Source organism: Oncorhynchus nerka, linkage group LG14, assembly GCF_034236695.1.
Source record: "Oncorhynchus nerka isolate Pitt River linkage group LG14, Oner_Uvic_2.0, whole genome shotgun sequence".
Taxonomy (NCBI): domain Eukaryota; kingdom Metazoa; phylum Chordata; class Actinopteri; order Salmoniformes; family Salmonidae; genus Oncorhynchus; species Oncorhynchus nerka.
Genome location: NC_088409.1, coordinates 65705700 through 65726186, shown reverse-complemented (window position 1 = coordinate 65726186; position 20487 = coordinate 65705700). Strand labels below are relative to the sequence as shown.

At 42.7% G+C, this 20487-nt stretch overlaps 1 protein-coding gene across 2 annotated transcripts; it reads right to left on the bottom strand.

Annotated features, from left to right (window-relative positions):
- Positions 1 to 6544: 6544 nt before the first annotated feature.
- On the bottom strand, positions 6545 to 18503 carry mfsd1 (major facilitator superfamily domain containing 1). 2 transcript variants are annotated; one of them, XM_029680878.2, is made up of 16 exons: positions 18276 to 18502; positions 17991 to 18043; positions 17399 to 17511; positions 16769 to 16811; positions 15962 to 16029; positions 15756 to 15864; positions 15536 to 15638; positions 12763 to 12861; positions 12143 to 12254; positions 11359 to 11415; positions 10583 to 10739; positions 10162 to 10259; positions 9864 to 9976; positions 9751 to 9798; positions 9509 to 9569; positions 6545 to 8546 (listed from the first exon to the last, which is right to left on the bottom strand). In XM_029680878.2, exons 1-16 carry the CDS (start codon positions 18436 to 18438, stop codon positions 8543 to 8545), a joined length of 1401 nt encoding a protein of 466 aa, XP_029536738.1. In that variant the 5' UTR covers positions 18439 to 18502; the 3' UTR covers positions 6545 to 8542. The 2 variants fall into 2 exon arrangements, 1 of the variants encoding a protein (XP_029536738.1); XR_010458514.1 differs by lacking the exon at positions 9751 to 9798 and having other exon boundaries at positions 18276 to 18503.
- Between the last annotated feature and the right edge of the window lie 1984 nt (positions 18504 to 20487).

Sequence of the window (20487 nt, the reverse complement as noted above, 5' to 3'; positions counted from 1 at the left end):
CACCACATCTCTATGTAATCCATTTTATGTTCAGGTTGTAACAGAGCAAAATGTGGAAAAAGTCAAGGGATGTGAATACTTCCTGAAGGCTCTGTAAATTCATTTGATCAGGTTTTTGCTTTGGCGGACCTCATTATATTGGTAAAAAAACGAACGAATGCAACTGTTAATGTCAAATTATTTTGTGTTCTACTTGTATCCCTGGTTGTCCTGAAAATACAATTTCAAACACTTAATTACAAGGTCTGGACATGCAGATAAATTAAAGTCAGAAAAACGAAAAGCATATTTTTTGGGGGGGTCTCGGAACTGATAGGGTTAATAGAAAAGACGTGTGGATGTGTGACATTTGTCTAGAAAGCTACATCTACACTGTCACTGGAAGTACAAGAAAATAGTCCTGATCTACACATACGCCCTCTGGTAACCCACGGACTCTGCTGTGCAAGGTTTATGTAGCCCTGGTAATAATCGATTCCTGGAGCGAGTCCTTTATTTGCCCATTCATCTTGGAGACGTTGATGCCTTAGTAATGGCACACAGGCTGAGGCTTGGGTAAGGAGACACAAGGCGTAAACAAACAGGGATTCAAGCATTCAGTCATCTCTGGTCGCAGCAGTCTTTACACACTGTGTGTCATGAGAGGTCATGTAGGATTTCACTGAAGGCAAGCTTTGGAAAACCCAAACATATACTTGTAAATCTTTTCTAAAACATAGCTTTGGACACACAGAAGTGCACCGGTTCCTCGGGGGTGTGGTACCCGATTGCTGCGCTCCAGTTCAGGACCGAAAAGCTGTCAGTTTTAACATCTGGCTCGGTTTGGGTCCTGGTGACATTTACATTTACATTTACATTTAAGTCATTTAGACGATAGAGACATCACCAACCCTTGTGTTTGCCCACACCGGGTTTATCAACAACATGACTGTGTGCTATGGCATGACCGACCCTGGCCAGTTCTATACTTACTTTCCTTACGACATGTTTCTGGACATTTTGGATTCCTGGAACCTTTTATGATTACTCTGATCTGTTACTGTTCAATATGAGAGTGCTCTACCGGGCTGGAAGGGACAATTCCCCGGGAGAGAGGGACAGAGATTCGAAACAAGTCCATACGCAACATTCTGGCGGTGTGCTTGATGTTCGTGCTGTGTTTGGTGAAACATCACATTGCACGGACAGTGTACCTGTTCATACGAGTCTATAGGTCCAGTGACTGTAGAGTCCTCAACTTGGTGATGATCGGCTATAAGATATGAAAACCCCTTGTCAGCTTCAACAGCTGCCCAAACCCACTGCTGTACATCCTGGGTTGGACAGGCACCGGAAGCTGCTCTGGGTCCAGTTATTTAGGAGTAAGATGGTCCATCCGGTGGTGTGCAGGGTATAACCAGATATACAGTGGCAAGAAAAAGTATGTGAACCCTTTGGAATTACCTGGATTTCTGCATAAATTGGTCATAAAATTTGATCTGATCTTTATCTAAGTCACAGCAATAGACAAACACAGTCTGCTTAAACTAATAACACACAAATAATTATATGTTTCATGTCTTTATTGAACACACCGTGTAAACATTCACAGTGCAGGGTGGGAAAAGTATGTGAACCCTCGGATTTAATAACTGGTTGAGCCTCCTTTGGCAGCAATAACCTCAACCAAATGTTTTCTGTAGATCAGACCTGCACAACGGTTAGGAGTAATTTTGGACCATTCCTCTTTACAAAACTGTTTCAGTTCAGCAATATTCTTGGGATGTCTGGTGTGAACGAATCTCGAGGTCATGCCACAGCATCTCAATTGGGTTGAGGTCAGGCCTCTGACTGGGCCACTCCAGAAGGCATATTTGTTTCTGTTGAAGCCATTCTGTTGTTGATTTACAACTGTGTTCTGGGTCATTGTCCTGTTGCATCACCAAATTTCTGGTGAGCTTTATTTGGCAGACAGATAGCCTTACATTCTCCTGCAAAATGTCTTGATAAACTTGGGAATTCATTTTTTCTGTCGGTGATAGCAAGCTGTTCAGGCCCCAAACCATGATGCTCCCTCCACCATACTTTACAGTTGGGATGGGGTTTTGATGTTGGAGTGCAGTGTCTTTTTTCTCCACACATAGTGTTGTGTTCTTCCAAGAAACACAACTGTAGTTTCATCAGAATATTTTGCCAGTAGCGCTGTGGAATATCCATGTGCTCTTTGCGAACTTCAGACGTGCAGCAATGTTTTTTTTGGACAGCAGTGGCTTCTTCCGTGCTGTCCTCCCATATACACCATTTTTTTTGTGTGTTTTAGGTATCGTAGACTCGTCAACAGAGATGTTAGCATGTTCCAGAGATTTCTGTACGTATTTAGCTGACACTCTTGGATTCTTCTTAACCTCATTGAACATTCTGCGCCGTGCTCTTGCAGTCATCTTTGTAGGACGGCCACTCTTAGGGAGAGTAGACAATTTATAGACAATTTGTCTTAATGTGGACTGATTAACATCAACGCTTTTAGAGATACTTTTGTAACCCTTTCCATCTTTATGCAAGTCAACAATTCTTAATCTTAGGTCTTCTGAGATCTCTTTTGTTCACGGTATGGTTCACATCAGGCAATGCTCCATGTGAATAGCAAACTCACATTTTTATATTGCAGGGCAGCTCTAACCAACATCTCCAATCTCGTCTCATTGATTGGACTCCAGGTTAGCTGACTCCTGACTATCTTTTGGAGAAGTCATTTAGCCTCGGGGTTCACATAATTTTTCCAACCTACACTGTGAATGTTTAAATGATCTATTCAATATAGACAATAAAAATACATTTGTGTGTTATTAGTTTAAGTATTTGTGTGAGTTACAGTAGATGAAGTTCAGATATTTTTTTTGTCAATTTATGCAGAAATCCAGATAATTTCAAAGTGTTCACATACTTTTTCTTGCAACTGTAGTACCAACCTTCTCTGGTACTGCCAGATATCAATGACTGATTTTCTGATTTTTCTTCTCTGCAAGTCAGAAAACAGCTAATTATTTTCTGTTAATAGGTAAATGGGCCATTTTGTTCTATGCCTTTTGGCACAGAATTGCCCATTTGTTCAGGCAGGCCTGCTTCATAGAGATGGGTCCATCTTAGCCTCTACTGGACTATACTCAGCTGCATAGTCAAAGTGACGAGAGGTTAAAAAAACGTATTATCTGAGGTGTTCTCAAGGGCTTTTGTAGCCTATTCTGGAAATGAATAATATACAGGACACCTTTTTCTCGATAGTTTTTTGTAACCACGTTTTTCCATTTCACAAACAACAACGTACAGAACTCATAACAATACCAAATCAAACACCTTCAATGTATTCAGTCACGAAGGTAATATTCTCACCTGTAGGCATGTTCAACAAAAGGTAGTCCATTCAAATTCACAGAGGTACTCTAACATTGACTTTACATATCGTTTCGCAGATAAATAGTGCCCTCTGGTGTTGACACAGTTGAAAAACATATCCACATTGCTGAGGCACATGCAGACAACAAAAAAACACTCAAGAGACTTCACACGTACAGGGCATGGAAAACACATATTATTACACCAAATAGTACTTTAAAGATACAAATATAGTTACTATGTATATATTAGCTCTTTTACACTATCAAATGTAATTGAGTGATTAGCTTAGAAACTGTAATAAACAAGCAAAAGGCATGAGTGTGGCTTCATAGCAATGTATACAAGGTACAGCAATAGCTTATCAGTAACTGCATCAATAAAGGACCTGAAAGAACATTTTAGTGGAGGATCTTTTGTACCTTTTTAGACATGGACACAGACTCATAGCCACAGGAAGTAGGGGTGCAGCAGCACCCCCTAATTCAAAATAAATAAATCATTATATATATATTGAATTACCACAGTGCCTTTGGAAAATATTCAATATTTTGTTACTTTACGTTACTAAAATGGATGAAATGAAGAAAAAAAAAGCCTTAGCAATCTACACATAATACCCCATAATGACAAAGCAACACGTTTTGAAAATGTTGCTAATTTATTAAAAATAAAAAACTGAAATACCTTCTTTACATAAGCATTAAGACCCTTTGTTATGTGACTTGAAATTGAGCTCAGGTGCATCCTGTTTTCATTGATCATCCTTGAGATGTCTCTACAACTTGATTGGACTCCACCTGTGGTAAATTAAATTGATTGGACATGATTTGGAAAGGCACACACCTGTCTATATAAGGTTTCACAGTTGTCAGAGCAAAAACCAAGCCATGAGGTCGAACAAAGTGTCCGGTGAGCCCTGAGACAGGATTGTGTCAAGGCACAGATCTGTGGAATGGTACCAAAAGATTTCTCCAGTATTGAAGATCCCCAAGAACACAGTGGCCTCCATCATTCTTAAATGGAAGAAGTTTGGAGGCACCAAGACTCTTCCTAGAGCTGGCTGCCCGGCCAAACTGAGCAATCGGGGGAGAATGGTCTTGGTGAGGGAGGTGACCAAGAACCCGATGGTCACTCTGACAGAGCTCCAGAGTTCCTCTGTGGAGATAGGAGAACCTTCCAGAAGAACAACCATCTCTGCAGCACTCCACCAATCAGGACTTTATGGTAGAGTGACCAGACGGAAGCCACTCCTCAGTAAAAGGCACATGACAGCCCGCTTGGAGTTCGCCAAAAGGCACCTAAAGGCTCTCAGACCATGAGAAACAAGATTCTCTGGTCTGATGAAACCAAAATTGAAACCATGATTGGCCTGAATGCCAAGCGTCATGTCTGGAGGAACCCTGGCACCATCCCTACGGTGAAGCATGGTGGTGGCAGCATCATGCTTTGGGGATGTTTTTCAGCAGCAGGGACTGGGAGACTAGTAAAGATTGAGGCAAAGATTAATGGAGAAAAGTACAGAGAGAACCTTGATGAAAACCTGCTCCAGAGCACTCAGGACCTCTGACTGGGGCGAAGGTTCACCTTCCAACAGGACAATGATCCTAAGCACACACAGCCAAGACAATGCAGGAGTGGCTTCGGGACAAGTCTTTGAATGTCCTTGAGTGGCCCAGCCAGAGCCAGCACTTGAACCTGATCTCTGGAGAGACCTGAAAATAGCTGTGCAGCAACGCTCCCCATCCAACCTGACAATGCTTTAGAGATCTGCAGAGAATAATGGAAGAAACTCCCCAAATACCGGTGTGCCAAGCTTGTGGCGTCATATCCAAGAAGACTTGAGTTGTAATAATTTCCAAAGGTGCTTCAACAAAGTACTGAGTAAAGGATCTGAATACTTAAGGCAATGTGATATTTCATTTTTTATTTGTAATACATAACAAACAAAAAAACTTTTTTAAAGGTTTTTGATTTGTCATTATGAGGCATTGTGTGTCGATTTATGAGGGGGAAAAAAACAATTTAATAAACGTTATAAGGCTGTAACCTAACAAAATGTTGAAAAACTCAAGGGGTCTGAATACTTTCCGAAGGCACTGTGTATATATACAGTACTAGTCAAAAGTTTGGACACCTACTTATTCAAGGGGTTTTCTTTTTAAAATGATTTTCTACATTGTAGAATAATAGTGAAGACAAACTATGTTTAACACTTTTTTTGGTTGCTACATGATTCCATGTGTTATTTCATAGTTTTTGATGTCTTCACTATTATTCTACAATATAGTAAAAATAAAAACTCTTGAATGAGCAGGTGTGTCCAAACTTTTGACTGTTACTATATATATATATATATATATATATATATATATATACTGTATATGCAACAATTTCACTGAGTTACAGTTTGTATAAAGAAATCAGTCAATTTAAATAAATGTATTAGGCCCTAATCTATGCATTTCACCTGACTGGGCAGAGGTGCAGCCAATCAGAATGAGTTTTTCCACACAAAAGGGCTTTATTACAGACAGAAATACCCCTCAGTTTCATCAGCTGTCTGGGTGGCTGGTCTCAGACGATCCTGCAGGTGAAGAATCCGGATGTGGAGGTCCTGGGCTGGTGTGGTTACACGTGGTCTGCGGTTGTGAGGCCAGTTGGATATACTGCCAAATTCTCCAAAACTATGTTGGAGATGACTTATGGTAAAGGAATTAACATTCAATTATCAGCTCATGAAACATGGGACCAACACTTTACATGTTGGGAAGGGATATTTTTTCTCACAAAAGTAGTCCTGTATTAGCAGACCGACATAAACCTCCCCCAACCGATTCCTGCAGCTATGGACAGGCTGGGTTTAGATGTTGAGGGGGTTAAGTGCAGAGTAGGCCGCATTACTTCAGTACACTCCTGGCAGTGAGGACAGGTGGGTACAGTACTGATCTGGGATCTGGAGGAAGGAGAAGGGAATTTAGCATCTATGTGTGTAAAGTGTGTGTGTGTGGGGGGGAGGAGGTAGCAGTTGCGCAGGCCAAAAGCAGACATGGGCCTGAGTTTGGCCAGTTTCTCCTCAGTCTGCTGACTGACCCTCTGACTCCTCTCAACCCTACATGGACAGCAGGGGGAGTGGAATAATCATCATCATGGTGAAAATAATTCAAATGGGTCTGTTTTTACAAACTTTTATTTGCCGTCCTGAGACAATACTGTTGTATATAAAAGTCCATTTGATCCGACAGAATGACAATCAGATCTGGCAAGGACACAATGGCCTGATGTTATTTAACAATCACAGTGAACATCAGCTATGTAACAAGAACATCCGCTTGTTTTAGTTATTTTTTTTACCAAATTGTCATTAAATGTGTAATATTCTAACTGTGGCGATTTAAAATGACGACAAGTATATTATGAAATGTAAGACTACACATGGTACCTCGAGGCCAGGGGGCTCTAACCCGGTTCCTGAAGCACTACGTCCTGTAGGTTCACTCCAACCCTAATACAGCACAGCCGATTCTAACGATTAGCTGGTTGATAAGCTGAACCAGGTTAGTTACAACTGGGGTTGGAGTGAAAACCTACAGGAGCGTTGTTCTCCAGGAACAGGGTTGGAGCCCCGTGCTCTAGGCAGTAGTACCCATAGAACATGTTATTTAGAGCTGTTAGACATTTGTTAGTTCAACTCAAAAACAGACAGCACTCTTAGAGAAATTTACACAGAGACTATTCTGCAGCTAAGACAAACAAACAGCCATCACAACTTCAATGGTATATGGATAGGCTTCCTCTACCACAATCATTTGACCTAATACTATGCTACGACAGGCCACTTGGTTCAAGCTCAGGTTGTCCTGCAGAAAACTGACTCAGGATTAAAGACTGAAGCGATCCTTCATCACAATAGAAAAACTATCAAAAGTGATTTTGTCATTAGAATGATCATTTGATTTAGTGGTTTTCAACATATGAAAGTATCTCTTGGCAATTTCCTGAGAATGATCAATAAACATCAACAAAACAAAGTATTTATCCTTTCATTCAGTTGTACAGCAGAGGGTTTCCACCCAATTGCCAATGTTATAGTATTGTTAAAAAGTCCTCCTTCATACACATAAGCCAGGTCATTTTCTCAAAGGTCAATGTATAAACTGCTGCTTTCAAAATGTGGTGTTATTTTTGTACATTGGGTGAATTGAAATATAAAATGTTTCCCTTTAAAATTCCTTTATCACTTTGACAAGTGATAAAGCCTTGACGGTGTGACGTTTTACGAGCCTCTATGACCAGCCAGGAGCAAATGAAGGAACAGCGCTATAAAGAATTAAACCCAATGCCGATTCTGAAATCCTCCAGCATAAATCTGTCAAACTAGATCATGTGTATATGATTACTGTTCAGAATGACCTCAAGCTATACAAAAGCCGGGAAAGGAGATTGGTTGGTTGGTTTTGTGTTCCCAATTTGATGACATTTTCTTCATGATGATTATACATTTATGGGCGTATAGAAGTTAAGCACACCAACTGTTTGTTTTGATAATCAAAAACTTGGAAGTGAAAATGTAAAATACTTTTCTGATCAATATTCCTTTTTCAAAACATACATAACATTGATAGACAATCAAAGTACTTTCTAACATCCTGGTTTTAGAGAAAGATGCTTAAAAGATGAAGAAATCTAACCATTTCACCTCTTATGGTGTGGGTGACTTTACTAAGCAAAAAGACATATCTGGATGTGGGTTATCGGTGAATAACTTTACATGTCTGAAGTAAAAGTCACTCAGCCTGGAGTCTTGTTCTAGACATTTATAAACCTTTTAAAAAGTGCTTTCTGGTGCCCCACTCCACTGACATTAAAGTATGATTGATGTGAGGTTTGAGGTTCCAAAGCATGCACACAACACCAATCAGTCATTAGCCAGCCCTTGACACAGCCACTGGAGGGAGCAGTCAGAGAAACGAGGCGGCGGCGTTGGTATGTGATGTCAGAGCAGAGGGGTCAGCATCTGAGCTGCGATGGGTCAGTATGTTGCTGGGAGGGGTCAGTGACAATACAAGGCTGGAGGAGTAGTGCAGACACGCCCCCTAGCAGGTGATTGACAGCTGTGGTCATGTCCGTGCAGCCAGCTGGTACAGAGGGCCCAGGACTGTGTGACCGCTCACCTGGAAAACAGTACAAGACAGGGCCAATGCATTAGTCTGGGATACTCAGCACACAGCCAGACACAGACCATCTAGAACCATAAATCTGGTCCTTCTCTACTGCCCTTGTTGAGAAGTGAAACAGCTTCACATCTGCATGGGCAAGTAAACAAGGGCAGAGGGAAAGGGACAACGTGTTGGAGAGGAATTGGGCCGAGGAGTGACACTACACACACGAGGAGAAGCAGGTTGGACAACACATGGGCCACACCCAGGAACAGTGTATGCCGACTTAGGAGAGCCAGAACTGGTTAAGGAGCATGAAAACATTATGCAGATTGTCTATATCAAGAGTTGCTCAAAGTCTAAATCTATTTTACTTCATCCAGAGCGGTCAAATGATATACTACGCTTGCACATGTTTATTCAGAATGTTAACTACAAACCTCAAATGTTTTCATTAAACACACTTGGGATCATATATGGTAGAGCTTCTCTTACAACTATCTCTGAGCATTCAGATAAGGTGAGAGAGGTTGGGAACCCTAGTGAAGAATATCACAGTTGCAGGCTTTTCTTTTTAGTTCAGCACCAGTTGGATGTTTAATAATAGATTGATAATAGGTCCTTGCCTTCCTCATGAGTGGGTTGAGAACCTAACGTTCAGTGGCTCTTGTCTATTGAGTGCTTCTACACCTGCATTGCTTGCTGTTTGGGGTTTTAGGCTGGGTTTCTGTACAGCACTTTGAGATATCAGCTGATGTACGAAGGGCTTTATAAATACATTTGATTTGATAGCAGGGCAGAAAGGATGGTATCTGTGTAGACTATTCAGGATAGGAAGCCGGGTCAAAACACAGTCACACACACATTTGCATATATGGCTATATAAATACATTTGATTTGATTTTTGATTTGATTTGAGTGTGAGAGGAGGAGAGGGGAGGGGGAGGAGAAAGGTGATGGAGGTCATGGATACTCACTCTGAATTGGAGTCCTTCAGGAGTTTGGCCCTGGCAGAGGCTGAGAGGTTCAGATCTCCTCCTGAAGAGAGAGAGTGGCAGGGAGAGGAAAAGAGGGAGAAGGACAGAAAGAGAAAGGGTGGGAGAGAGAATGGGAGAGGAATATCAAAGAGCATGGTTAGTGATGATATCATAAGGCACGCTCCACTGTGAGTGGTTTAATGGTGTCGGGGGGGCAGGAGGCCCGCTCCCAGCTGTCTTACCTCGTAGATAATCAACAAAGTACAGCATCACTACCGCGATCAGCGCCACTGAGAGAGAGAGAGAGACATTTATTGGTTGACTCAACACACACACACACACACACGTTACTCACAGCAGACACAGGCGGTGAAGAAGACCTCCAGGAAGAGGTATCCCCTGTTGTCCAGAATAGATCCTGCTGCCATGGAGATCAGAGCCAGGCCCAGGTTCTGGATGGACTGCATGCTGGGAGGTAGGAAGGCCATGCGTCATCATCAACAACAGCAGCATCACCACCACCGTCATCATCAACAATAACTACAACAGCATCATCATCACAGTCACAAATAATGGATAGAATGCAAACGCCTGTAGGTATGAAGCACTTTTCTGGTTACACAGAAAGGGTGGGTAGGAGCAGGTGTACTTACAAGCCATAGGCGGTCCCCAGCTGATGCTCTGGCACCACGAAGGCCACCATGGGCCACAGGGCACAGGCCAGCAGGGAGTAGGACAAACCCAACAGGGACTGGAGGACACAGATACACAGTACCATTATCAACACCATTCACTATACCTGGTTACCCGGTCACAATACAACTCAATTACTATGTATAAACTAAATCTAAAATCTGACTTCATTCCTCTGGAAGCAGGATGTAATTGTCTTGCAGGACTAAACAAAAGCAACTGTTAAAGGACCCAGTGATCCAAGGTTGCGCGTCCAAATCTGGCCATCACTGCATACACTAGGTTTCTAGTGAATGTCCTACTAAATGTCTCCAAGGTCATATTCTGCTGTGAACCACTCTGCGCCATTCTAACGGTAATAAAATGGAGAATGGTCATCACCATGGCGATCCAGGGGTTCCAGAAGGTGAAGGCGAGCATCATGTGGGCTATGAGTGTCGTGACGACGGCACACAGCACCCAGATCACATTCTTCCCTGTCCTGTCCACCATGAAGCCCAACACAGGAGAGGCTGGGGCTGAGATGATGTACACAATACTGGGAGAGGGGACACGGAGGGAGAGGGTGGAGAGAGGGGACACGGAGGGAGAGGGTGGAGAGAGGGGACACGGAGGGAGAGGGTGGAGAGAGGGGACACGGAGGGAGAGGGTGGAGAGAGGGGACACGGAGGGAGAGGGTGGAGAGAGGGGACACGGAGGGAGAGGGTGGAGAGAGGGGACACGGAGGGAGAGGGTGTAGAGAGGGGACACAGAGGGAGAGGGTGGAGAGAGGGACACAGAGGGAGAGGGTGGAGAGAGGGGACACAGAGGAGGGAGAGGGGGACACAGAGGGAGAGGTGGAGAGAGGGGACACGGAGGGAGAGGGTGGAGAGAGGGGACACGGAGGGAGAGGGTGTAGAGAGGGGACACAGAGGGAGAGGGTGGAGAGAGGGGACATGGAGGGAGAGATAGTGATTGTGTTTAGAAGGGTGGCAGAGACACAGTTACAATGTGTTGTGACGGTTCATAGTCTGAGGTGAGATGAGAGCTAAAACAAACCTCATTTGAAGAACTCCTCACAAAAAGTTGAGTGGCACATCCTCACTCTGTCCAAATTGAATCACTGGTCTTATTAGTTACTCTGGCATCTCAGACTAGGGTAAAGAGTTGTGTGTTACCTGTTAATTGCTCTTGCTTCTTGAGGTGAGAAGTTGAACTTTTCAATGAAGAAAACCCTGCAAGGGGAAGACCGACAGAGGTGAGAAGAACAGTCAGTCACACCAGACCAGAGTGGTACGGAGTATGTCCATACTATCACTGCAACATGTCCATACTATCACTGCAACATATCCCACCACCACATTAAGCACATCCCTGTTCCTGTTCTATAGGCATTCATTACAACTCAACACAGAGGAATGTGCTCTTTACGCTGCTGTACAGGGCCTTTGGGAGCAATTGACAGTTCCTCAGAGTGCTTTAGCACACAAGCACATGCGCGCACACACACACCAATCACCCACCATCCCTTCCAGCCAGCTACCAAATGGTATTGAACAGGCTCCAGCAGCCAGGTAAGTATTGTATAAAAAAATTCTAAATATTCCATGACATGTATTTGCTCAACAGGCATAGACCCCCCCCATCTCTCTCTCCCTAGTACTCTCTTTCCTACCCACTCAGGGGGTTAGATTACATGGTCTCTAACAGTTAATGATTTAAAATCAGCTTGGGAACAAAACATTATTCCAAAAGTGTTCATTATATTATTTTCACTCAAGGTATTTTACATGATGGAGAATAGACATTGCGTTTGAGGGGACAGGCATGAACAAGTGGCAGCACATAATCCCTGATCTACAAATCACCTTGCAGCCCAAATAACTACTTGTGATAAAGCTGGCAATATTGGTGACGGTTGACTGATAAGACATGATGACTGATGGTTCGTGTGCTACTCACTGTCCCAGTCCAATGAAGGGGAAGATGGCCACGTAGTAGCCCACACAGATGATGAAGATGAGCCACAGTGGGAAGGGGAAGTCCTTCACATCCGTCAGCTTGATCACTTCCCCTACACACACACACACACACACACACACACACGTTCAACACACAGAGCCAGTCTTGGCTAAAGCATCCCCTTGGGAAAGGAGTGTGACAGCCAGGCAATAACCCACAGGAAGTAGTACTATGACCCGTGACCTCCGCCCCTGTCACACTAAAGCCAGCCCAGGGAAACGCTGAGCACGGTAGAAACACAGGTTAACTTCCCAATAATCAATTCTGACAAGATTACATGCAACACAATAGGGAGTTTGATGTTTCCCAGTTGGATAGAGCTCTTTAAATCAACTAAATTCATCAAGGCAAAATGAGATTGGCTAATAGTGACAGGTAAACAGAAGGAACCTACCCTCTACCACCGTCCTCCTCACACCAACATTGTCAGAATACAGTGGACGTGATAACCATAGCACATAGATAATGACCATCATCCCAGTCAATGCCATTATCCTGTGTAGTTCAGCTCTGATTGGGACACACATCGGAGGCAGTCACTGACTGCAGTGTTAGCTCACCGGTCGCTCCCTGTTCCTTGTTGAGGATCCTCTCGGCCCTCTTGTCCAGGTAGCCCAACACCAGAGCACAGACCAGAGAGAATATACATGTCGCCCCAGCTGGAGAAGGAGAGAGAGATGGAGAGAGCACGAGCAAGAGAGAGAAAGGGTGAGGGGGGATAAAGGAGAGCCAGGAAAATCATTACATCAGCTATGAACAGGTAGGTGTGGCTCATGAACCTACAGCAGCACAATAGGGTAAGTCCTCAGGAGAAGAGCCTCTGCCAAGGATCTTTAAAGCCCCGTCTAGTTCGGTCTAAATAAGCATGACTGCTTCCTTTAGAACCAACAGTCAGAGTAATTAGATTAAAGAGTAGCTCAAAAAGTTTTACTTTAGATTTTGTGTCGAGAGCGATTGCCGGAATGCTTTTGATTTCTTGGGGGTAATCGAAGAACTCTACATCACACTCCCTCACTCACATCACATCCCACCCTCTACAGTAGAGGGTTTGTAGTCCAATAAATATTCTCTATTAACCAGGTGAAATTTCAGTAAGTATGTGGCAAAATCCAGTAGGCTTTGGTTTAAATTAACAGTAGGATATGGACATATTAGACCCATCTCACAGGCTTAATGTTCCTCTATAGTTTCTGTAAAGCATCACCACATATCTACTGGGGCTCCATTATTCCATTCTAATGTTACAGGACTGTACGGTTAAGTCCTGCTGGAGAGAACACACAGACTGCTGGGCTCCTCTTATTCCATTCTAATGTTACAGGACTGTACGGTTAAGTCCTGCTGGAGAGAACACACAGACTGCTGGGCTCCTCTTATTCCATTCTAATGTTACAGGACTGTACAGTTAAGTCCTGCTAGAGAGAACACACAGACTGCTGGGCTCCTCTTATTCCATTCTAATGTTACAGGACTGTACGGTTAAGTCCTGCTGGAGAGAACACACAGACTGCTGGGCTCCTCTTATTCCATTCTAATGTTACAGGACTGTACGGTTAAGTCCTGCTGGAGAGAACACACAGACTGCTGGGCTCCTCTTATTCCATTCTAATGTTACAGGACAGTACGGTTAAGTCCTGCTGGAGAGAACACACAGACTGCTGGGCTCCTCTTATTCCATTCTAATGTTACAGGACTGTACGGTTAAGTCCTGCTGGAGAGAACACACAGACTGCTGGGCTCCTCTTATTCCTGTGGAGCGAGTGAGGACACCCACCATGAAAAGAGAAGTGAAAAGAGAAGTGAGGCGGAGCATCGCGAAACTGAAACCTCCATCACGTGATTCATCAGACAAATGACAGGGGGGGGGGGGTTCCTCTCCCTCCCCTCTTTTCTCCATCCCTCTCTGTGCTGAGATTAGAGAGCATTTGTAATAGAAGTGGTATGGTGTTGCAGGCAGGGCTGTCTGGGCTGGAGATGTAACCTGAGGCTCAATGTAGACAGCAGGCCTGGGAATTTAGCTCACTCTCCTCCTGATCAAATGTGGACACGAAACTCACTCACACACACACAAAGGGTGGTTCTGTATTATGTCATGTTATATGTGGATCCTAATAAAATACTAAGCACACACACGTGATGCACGGGTTGACTCATAACCCGCAGTCCCTGCGGTTATATCAGCGGGGCGGGTGGGTTTAGGTTCATTCAATATAGTGTGAATGAAGGGCGGGTGGAATGAAGAGAAACAATGTTTTTTTTAAATGTATAATTCTGGTAGTTTCACCACCACGAACAGAGGATCTCAGCAAAGGTAACTTTTTATTATAATAATAATTAGTATTACTAGGCCTAGTCTTATTAAATATTCACTTTACAGTTGGAAATGAAAGCAACTACTCCGTAAAGAGACCAAGATTTAACTTCACGGACTGGGAGGACGAGAGAGAGCGAAGAGATCGACGAAATCCAGAGGTACAAAGCACTCACTTTTCCCTGGAGGATTGTGTGGAGGAAAGTTTGCTTGCTTTCTGGGAGAAGCAGGAGTGTACCTTCCCTCAACTCTGGTCTCTTGCAAAGAGATTTCTCTGCATTCCAGCATCAAGCACATGGAGTGAATGCGCCTTCAGCCCTGCTGGGCACGTTATTGAAACCAGACGCAACCACTGAAACCCGGCACAGCGAACGCTAATTCTGTTTCTTAAATTAACAGTGCTGCAAAAAAACGCAAGACAAAGTAGACAATTATAGCCTCATAACTGGTCAGTGGGTACTTTCATTTTCTAAACTTTGTTGTGTTGTAGCCAATTGATTTTTGAAGCCAATTTCTTTTTTTTCCCCCCATTCATTTTTTTATTTTATTAATTCATATACCGGTATAGGATATTAGCCCACACAGGCGGTCAGCCTACAAGATGTCCATTTATTGTTTCCTTTCAGTAAAATGATAGGCTACTGTTCAATAGGCCTAAGAATTTTCAATTGCTCAAGAAAAAACATTGTTCAATAAATTAAAACCCCAATTTTTTTTTTTTTTTTAAACAGCCGTGCAGTCGGCCTACAAGAGATCCATTCATTGTTTCACATTTTGTTTTGTTTCAGTAAAACAATAGGCTACTGTTCAATAAGTGCAATCCTTTTAAAATACTCAAGAGAAATGTAATGGTTCAATAAAGTGTGCAAGACAAAAATATATAGAGATTTTTTTATATTTGCTGGTTGGGCTCAGATTTTCACATAGTAACCCATCTGCAATCGCTCTACTATCAATTGCTGGTGGGTGCGGGTGAACAAACAGCTGACCCCCACATAACTAAACACATACACTTAACTCACCGATCATGAGCGAGACTCCCAGAGTGGTGTGTCCTGTCGAGCCGACCAGGTCAGCGACACGGTTGTACACCCAGCCCATGATGTTCATGTTGACAGTGCTACCCTGAGGGAGAGGACACAACCCAACACTCCCTGATCAGCCACATAAATAAAGCCTTAAGTATGTGCTTCTGTATCTATCTATATAGGGCGTGAAATTTAGCTTCTAGCATGTTCTTACCAGCCTGGCCATGCTGAGCTGAAGACCAAACACCAAGTTGAGTTCCTTCCCCTTGAACCAGTTCACTGCATAGGTGTTCTGGGCCACAGCCAGAGACTCACCTCCAATCCTACCCAGAGAAAGAGCACTTAGTTAGGGGGAGAGAAGTGGCTTGGAGCTGTAGCAAGGACTAGCTCAGTGACAAAATAGTCTAAAATACATCTTACCCAAACACAAAGCGTCCAATCTCCATTAACCAGAATAGATCTAGAAGTGCCCCAACAGCAACTATAACCTGTGGAAATACACAGTGGTGGAAAAAGTACTCAATGGTCAGTCATACTTTAATAAAAGTAAAGATAACTAAATAGAAAATGGCTAAGTAAAGGTCACCCAGTAAAATCCTACTTGACAAAAAAAAGTATAAAAGTATCTGGTTTGAAATGTACTTAAGTACAGTGGGGGATAAAACAGTCAATTGTCATACTGGAGTAAAAGTCTAAGTAAATGCTCTACATCAAATTCCTTATATTACGCAAACCAGATGGAACGATTTTCTTGTTGTTATTTACGGACAGCCAGGGGCATACTCCAACTCTCACATAATTTACAAAGTATTTGTGTTTAGTGAGTCCGCCAGATCAGAGACAGTAGAGATGATAACGCGTTATATTGATAGGTGCGTGAATGGGACCATATTGCGGTCCTGCCTGAGCATTTAAAATGTAAACATATACTTTTGGGTGTCAGTGAAAATGTGTGGGAGTAAAAAGTACATATTTTCTCTGGGAATGTAGTGAAGTACAAGTAAAAACCATGGGGTATTGTGTGTAGATTAATGGAGGGAAAAAAACTATTTAATCCATTTTAGAATAAATTTGCAACATAACAAAATGTAGAAAAATTCAAAGGAGTCTGAATAATTTCTGAATTCACTCTAGATTACCACTGGAAATAGATCAATTGAACTTGTACTACACATTTTGTAGAAGAGCAGCTCTCAAACACATCTCCATCATGTGGTGTGCACCTACCTGTCCAACGCAGACAAACAGGGCGAAGATTATCGTTCCTAGCCTACCAGAAGAGGAGAAGCACAGTGACAGAAACTATGTTTACATGGGGATCATTTGAAGCGAATATAAACATGTTCGTCACAATGTTATCTCTCCTTGTGTTGCTGGAGATGACAGCCCTAGTTCATTATGGATTCAGATTAATCCTCCATACACAATTACCCCTGCATCTTTTGTTGTCAGAGGTTCATGGTGAGACTGGGGATTTCCTACTAACACACTGGCAGACAAACACTACCCATATTACAGTAGGTACACAGGCTGTATTGGCCATGGAGGACAGTGTGGGGAAAAACACACCTACAACCAGCATCCACACACCAGGGTGATTACAGAATCCGAAAACAGATTATACAAATGTGACGTAAAAAGGATCTCTATTGTACACATACAGTTTCTGCTCCGAGAAGCACAGCACTGTGCATGCGTTATGTGACTGTAACCAGGTAGTCACTGGACGCAAGAGGTTAAATACCATATCCGCGCCAGTACAAGACAGTTATCCTTGGATGGCGATAACCAAGTATTCCATCATGTAGGGAACAGGTGTCAGTACAGTAGTGTTTAACTAGTAACCTGTGGTCCTACCTGATGCCAAAGACCCTGTCGAGCAGGAAGCCCCCCAGGAAACAGAGCACCACGTTGGGCCAGGAGTACCAGGCATAGAGCTGCATGAACATGGACGTGTTGAGCTTCATGTCCTGGTGCAGACCAGAGAGGACAGAGAATGTCAGTGCATTTGGTAGCCCAAATTACTAGAAAGGTCTCTTTAAGAAAGCAAAACAAAGGCAACGAAAAAACACCAATATGAACTGAGTGCACGGACCAACCATACACTAACTGGTATGACCTGATATTCGTCTGTTGTTTACAGTATTAGAAAACCTTTGAGCACGATGACAAGAGAGAAAGGTAGCTGTGCTAGTTCTAAGCGGCCATTTCCCTGTGACACACTGCTTTGTTTCACTTATCAGCAGGCTTACAACATCATGGTGGTGTCATGAAGAGTCAGACATCCATATAACTCGAATGTGTCCATAGAGTTAGAATAACTACAATAACTATAGTTATTTCCCATACTGAAACATCGGAGGAAGGCTCTGGCATACAGCAGGCTAGGCTACAATGACGACAGAGTGACATGTTGTGACAGACGGAAACTTCAGTCGTCCTTCCTCACCTGTATGACTTGAGTCTGCAAAGCAGCGGGGTTATCATAACAGAAGTAACTTCCTGAAACAAAGTAACGCTGTCAGTGGGTAGAATTGATACATCAAAGTGCTGATACTGTACATTCTAAACGAGCTCGTATTTGATTGATACAGTCATAGAATGCTACATCATTGTGAAAGATAATCAAAGTCTGATATCCAAAAGCAATTAGTCTGATAGTCAGTTAGCTGAATGAAGCCTAAACTCTCTCCAAAGAATTTGGTTGGAATTTCGTTGGAACCGCCCTGCTCACCGAATCCCAGAAAGCACATAAAAAGCAGGACGAAAATGCGGTGAGGCAGCCGCCTCGGGTCACAGAGCGCGGACATCGGTCTAACCGGTCTGCTTTCATTTCTGGGACCTGAAGACGAGATATCCCCTTCATCGTCCAAAAGGTTCTGTCGCTCTTCCGCCATCTTCGTCTGTGTTTTGGAAAGGAAGGAAAAATAATAATACGGCGCAGACAGTCATATGACATACACGTGACTCGTCTCTGCCGAGCGCAGCAGTCAAAGGAGTGCAAAAGAGTTCAGCAACAAGCGAATGACCATAAAGGAGCAAAACGCTGATCTTTACATATTCCACTTTAGAATATTCAATACGATGGTGATTGCTAAGGCGGGTCATTCATATATTAGATAATTGAATGAAATTAATTAATTTGACAATATATATTTTTATTCAGATGAAGTCGGACGTTTTTCAACCACTCCACAAATTTCTTGATAACAAACTATAGTTTTGGCAATTCGGTTAGGACATCTACTTTGTGCATGACACAAGTCATTGTTCCAACAATTGTTTACAGACAGATTATTTCACTTATAATTCACTGTATCACAGTTCCAGTGGGTCAGAAGTTTACATACACTAAATTGACTGTGCCTTTAAACAGCTTGGAAAATTCCAGATTATGATGTCATGGCTTCAGAAGCTTTTGATAGGCTAATTGACATCATTTGAGTCAATTGGAGGTGTACCTGTGGATGTATTTCAAGGCCTACCTTCAAACTCAGTGCCTCTTTGCTTGACATCATGGGAAAATAAAAGGAATCAGCCAAGAACTCAGATTTTTTTTTTTGTAGACCTCCATATGTCCGGTTCATCCTTGGGAGCAATTTCCAAACACCTGATGAACCACGTTCATCTGTACAAACAATAGTATGCAAGTATAAACACCATGGGACCACGCAGCCATCATACCACTCAGGAAGGAGGTGCTTTCTGTCTCCTAGAGATGAACGTACAAGTGCAAATCAAACCTAGAACAACACCAAAGGACCTTGTGAAGATGCTGGAGGAAACTTGTACAAAAGTATCTATATCCACAGTAAAATGAGTCCGATATCGACATAACCTGAAAGGCTGCTCAGCAAGGAAGAAGCCACTGCTCCAAAAACCACCATAAAAGAAGCTAGACAATGGTTTGCAACTGCACATGGGGACAAAGATTGTACTTTTGGAGAAATGTCCTCTGGTCTGATGAAACAAAAATAGAACTGTTTGGCCATAATGACCATCGTTATGTTTGGAGGAAAAAGGGGGACACTGGCAAGCCGAAGAATACCATCCCAACCGTGAAGCATGGTGGTGGCAGCATCATATTGTGGGGGTGCTTTGCTGCAGGACGGACTGGTGCTCTTCACAAAATAGATGGCATCATGAGGAATTAAAATGATGTGGATATATTGAAGCAACATCTCAAGACATCAGTCAGGAAGTTAAAGCTTGTTCGCAAATGGGTCTTCCAAATGGACAATGACCTCAAGCATACTTCCAAAGTTGTGGCAAAATGGCTTAAGGACAACAAAGTCAAGGTATTGGAGTGGCCATCACAAAGCCCTGACCTCAATCCTATAGAAAATGTGTGGGCAGAACTGAAAAAGCGTGTGCGAGCAAGGAGGCCTACAAACCTGACTCAGTTACACCAGCTCTGTCAGGAGGAATGGGCCAAAATTCACCCAACTTATTGTGGGAAGCTTGTGGAAGGCTAACCATAATGGTTGATCCAAGCTGTATGTAAACTTCTGACCCACTGGGAATGTGATGAAAGAAACTAAAGCTGAAAGAAATCATTCTCTCGACTATTATTCTGACATTTCACATTCTTAAAACAAAGTGTTGATCCTATCTGATCTAACAGGGAATTGTTATTAGGGTTAAATGTCAGGAATTGTGAAAACTGAGTTTAAATGTATTTGGCTAAGGTGTTTGTAAACTTCCAACTTCAACTGTGTATATAATATATATGTATAACTAACACTGTATACTTATTTTTTGCACTAACAATCATCTTTTCTTACTAGCACAGTGTTAGTTTATATATATATATGGAACGAGACTGGAAGTTGGAATATATATATATATATATAAACTAACACTGTATACTTATTTTTTGCACTAACAATCGTCTTTTCTTACTAGCACTGATTTTGCTGGTAGCTGCTTCATTTAAAAAAACTTGC

Coding starts and splice junctions, on each gene's coding strand:
- mfsd1 (XM_029680878.2), bottom strand. CDS start 18,438: ATGGCGGAAGAGCGACAGAACCTTTTGGACGATGAAGGGGATATCTCG. Junction 12,255..12,762: donor CAAGGAACAGGGAGCGACCG/GTGAGCTAACAC, acceptor GTGTGTGTGTAG/GGGAAGTGATCAAGCTGACG. Junction 9,570..9,750: donor CTTTGTTGATTATCTACGAG/GTAAGACAGCTG, acceptor CTCTCTCTTCAG/GAGGAGATCTGAACCTCTCA.